Source organism: Rhodamnia argentea, chromosome 3, assembly GCF_020921035.1.
Source record: "Rhodamnia argentea isolate NSW1041297 chromosome 3, ASM2092103v1, whole genome shotgun sequence".
Lineage (NCBI taxonomy): Eukaryota > Viridiplantae > Streptophyta > Magnoliopsida > Myrtales > Myrtaceae > Rhodamnia > Rhodamnia argentea.
The window spans coordinates 4,113,924-4,117,953 of NC_063152.1; the positions used below are offsets into that span (position 1 = coordinate 4,113,924).

Sequence of the window (4,030 nt, forward strand, 5' to 3'; positions counted from 1 at the left end):
GTTCATCAATTCATTAAAGGACAAACAAAATGGATATATTACAATTATGCTACATATGAAAATCATAACAAGTTAAATCTCGACACTATATTGCCCATGTGAACGACCTTTGACACTTGTTAACATAACTTCGAGTGAATTGAGGTCATGACTTGTTAAATTTGCGAACTGTCCACGTGCTGAGATTTCACTTGTCATGTATTTTTATACACTTGTCATGTATGTTTTTTTTTTTTTTTGGTCAAACACTTGTCATGTATGTTAATGATATTCCTTTTCTATTCATTTTCAATGATAATTGATTAAAAAAAATAGATTTTCTGTACTTAGAATTACCAAATATTCCTGAGCAGGTGCATGTAGTTTCAGATCAAATTGAGAAATTTAAAGAAAACTATTGAAGACAGAATCAGGTTGAGCTATAGGGTAAGGATGAGTGTGTTTCGTTTAATCCGAGAGAGCATGCAATAAGATGCGTGTGTCTGATGGTTGTCATTTTTGTCAAATTTATGATGGTTCTCGTGTTCGTCAATATCAGACAACCATGGACTAAGTATTTTCATTAACCGCAATTTTAAGGTTACAAATACTTGTAGTTGATATCGATTAGCACCCTATTTCTCAAGGAAAGAGATTCACAGAAAACTTCTAGTTCACCATTATCCAAGCGCAAATTTTGGAACGCGTGGAAAATCTGGATAGACTCAATCAAAAAATTATCTTTTCTGTTAAAGTTAACTGTTTGAATACGATTCGGTTTTTAAGTGATGAAATTCAGGTGAACTAAATCACCCTGAAATTTCTGGGAAGATCAGAATATTCCCCTGTATTCAGGTTAACCTATCACATTATAAAGAGCAATTGAGTTTTGACTAAAAGTTAACAAAATTCACAGACTGAGAAGTGATGGGTTCGTTCGTGGCCAGCTCATCTTTGACGTATTGTGTGGCGGTTCTGATTTTTGCTGTGTTCTGCGATGGAGGAACGACTAGTCCTTTCGTTAGGAAAATTTGGCCGTCTGTGGCCATGCCTTTTGACAGTGATGTCTTTGCTTTGCCTCTCGGATATAATGCGCCACAACAGGTGCAATTTCGATTCTTCCGATTTTCCTCCTTGACAAAAAAAAAGTTCAGGTTTAACCTCGGCTCGAACATTGTGTTTCAGGTTCACATTACACAAGGAGATCATGTTGGCAAGGCAGTGATTGTGTCATGGGTGACACCCGATGAACCCGGCTCCAACAAAGTGCATTACTGGAGCGAAAAGGACCACAAGAAGAAGAAGTATTCGGAAGACACTGTTGTCACGTCTTACAAGTACTACAACTACACTTCTGGTTACATTCACCATTGCACCATCAAAGATTTAGAGGTAAGTAATAGCTTCTTTTTGGATTTCTTAATTAGAGCTTGCTCGCTCTTCCTCTACTTTTTCTTTCTTTTGTACTAATACCAACTTTGGCGACTTCCTTTTAATCCATACACATGATTGCAGCCGGACACGAAGTATCACTACGTAGTCGGGTCTGGACACGTCCGGCGACAATTCTGGTTTGTGACCCCTCCTGAAGTCGGCCCGGATGTCCCCTACACTTTCGGTCTAATCGGTAAGTTTCTCTCGTGATGGGTTAAAGAGTTGGTTCTGGCGTCAAATGTCTATCCGGTTTCAAACCAAGACATGAAGATTTGGTAGTGAAAAAGAAAATTTCAGTTGGATTGAATTCCATTGCTTGATCTGTAATGGCTTCGTGCATAACGCTGCAACAATAAATAAATTTCCGGTTTAATGCTAAATAGCACTCTATTTCCCAAGATTCTATTTTGGAAATTCGATCTCGACTCTTAATTTCTGTCCATACCATTTATCTATTCACTTTCTTGTAGGGGATTTAGGTCAGACTCATGATTCAAATGTGACGCTGACTCATTATGAGCAAAACCCTTATAATCCAAAGGCGGTGTTGTACGTTGGCGACCTCTCTTATGCAGATGATCATCCGCTGCACAACAGCTTGAGGTGGGACAGTTGGGGGAGGTTTGTTGAGAGAAGCGTGGCTTATCAGCATTGGATATGGGTTTCAGGAAATCATGAGATTGACTATTGCCCTGAAATTGTAAGTTTTTCTAATAGAAGTCTCTGAACTTGATGAGAAGCAAACATCCCAGCCAGATTTTGAATAATTTAGGTTATTTGTGTTTCAGGGGGAATATACCCCATTTAAACCGTATTTGCACCGATACGAAGTCCCATATAGAGAGTCAAACAGTACCAGCCCTTTGTGGTACTCAATAAAGAGAGCTTCTGCATATATCATAGTATTGTCTTCTTATTCAGCATATGGTAAGGATCTTTACCGGTCGGATTAGTGATATCGTAATATTTCATCTTAAACATGGACTCTTGTGAACTTCTGAGAAAAATCTCTATCTTGTTAGTTATGCTGATGAGGGGGTAAGTAATTGCACTGCTTGTCACTTTAATGATCGTACCTTATTCTTTCAGCTATATACACTCCTCAGTACCAGTGGCTCAAAGAAGAGCTGCCAAAAGTGAACAGGAGCGAAACACCATGGCTGATCGTTCTCATGCACACTCCAATGTACAATAGCTACAATTACCACTACATGGAAGGAGAATCCATGCGAGTAGTTTTCGAGCCATGGTTTGTTGAGCACAAGGTTGATGTTGTGATTGCTGGTCATGTACATGCTTATGAAAGAACGGTAAGTTTTCAATTCGTTTTTGTTAAAGTAATGATTTTACCGTTTGGCTTCTTGAAATATGGTGCATTTTCTATCCACAGGAACGCATATCGAACATAGCATATAACATAACAAATGGCCTGGCTACTCCCGTCCGTGATCCCAATGCGCCTGTCTACATAACCATCGGTGACGGAGGGAATCTAGAAGGCATAGCAAACAAGTAATAGGATAGAAACACTTTTTTTTTAATCCAAATTTCATTCCAAATTTCATTTGCCTGAGAAACTGAATGTATGATTATGATTTTGTGTGGAGCAGTATGACAGAGCCACAGCCAGACTACTCTGCTTATCGTGAAGCAAGTTTCGGGCATGCCATTTTCGACATCAAGAACCGTACACATGCATACTACGCTTGGAACCGTAATGATGATGGAACTGCTGCAGAGGCCGATTCTTTATGGTTCCACAACCGATATTGGTATCCGGACGAAGGAGAAAGAATCTAGCTGATCTCCGTTCTCTTGATCTTGCTTTAGGGTTGCATTGACTTCTTATGGTTGGAGTTACATGTGTCGACAATTCCTCTATGCTCTCTTATATGTGAATCATCTCTTTGAGGGCAACTAATTGTTAGAATAATAACTAGGTGTCTTGTTTGCATCGTTTCAATTGTTTGTCGCACTTAAGGGTGGCTCTTCTCACCTTCATGGCCCGACCATTTCAATTCCGTGATTGGGCTCATCTCATCATATCTCTCCACACATGTTATCTTGATACATTAACTTCACATTAACATAATACTTATAAAATATAATTAGGAATTTCAAAATAAAGATCGAAACAAATTCCGTCCATAAACATTCAAACATCCGTTTCTTCCATAATAAAGTCATGACACAGTGTAGTGAAAAGACAAACAATGTGGATCAAAAGGAGAGAATGGCAATAGTCGCAAAAGAACCATTAACAAAATGGACCAAAATTGCTTAATCTTCCAGAGCTGGTGTCCTTGATTCACTAGATAATTTGTGACGAATATTGTGGATTGTTGAATTGGATGAAGATAGAATGTTACCCATTTGTTATGGCAGTAACATGTTTCCGTTTTCAAATATCGAACACGAAGTCGGATTTTAGCATCTATGACACAAATATTCGTCTTTCTTCTGTCTAGAATGAGACACACGCAGGAAAGGTTTGGCCTTACATCTTTAGTGGAGAACACCAAATTGACGTCCTCCTCCATTGCAGATCCATCATCAACCGCTCAAGCTCCATCTCTACCCCCCACGGACTCAAACACTTCATTTGGCCCCTCCACCA

At 39.1% G+C, this 4,030-nt stretch overlaps 1 protein-coding gene across 1 annotated transcript; it reads left to right on the top strand.

Moving 5' to 3' along the window:
* The first annotated feature begins 906 nt into the window (after positions 1 to 906).
* LOC115757079 (purple acid phosphatase-like) lies at positions 907 to 3,720 on the top strand. Its single transcript, XM_048276246.1, has 9 exons — positions 907 to 1,083; positions 1,165 to 1,371; positions 1,495 to 1,606; positions 1,884 to 2,113; positions 2,202 to 2,340; positions 2,503 to 2,723; positions 2,804 to 2,925; positions 3,024 to 3,199; positions 3,638 to 3,720. The coding sequence occupies exons 1-9, from the start codon at positions 907 to 909 to the stop codon at positions 3,718 to 3,720; spliced, it is 1,467 nt and encodes a 488-aa protein (XP_048132203.1).
* Positions 3,721 to 4,030: the final 310 nt, after the last annotated feature.

Coding starts and splice junctions, on each gene's coding strand:
- LOC115757079 (XM_048276246.1), top strand. CDS start 907: ATGGGTTCGTTCGTGGCCAGCTCATCTTTGACGTATTGTGTGGCGGTT. Junction 1,607..1,883: donor CTACACTTTCGGTCTAATCG/GTAAGTTTCTCT, acceptor ACTTTCTTGTAG/GGGATTTAGGTCAGACTCAT. Junction 2,114..2,201: donor TTGACTATTGCCCTGAAATT/GTAAGTTTTTCT, acceptor TTTGTGTTTCAG/GGGGAATATACCCCATTTAA.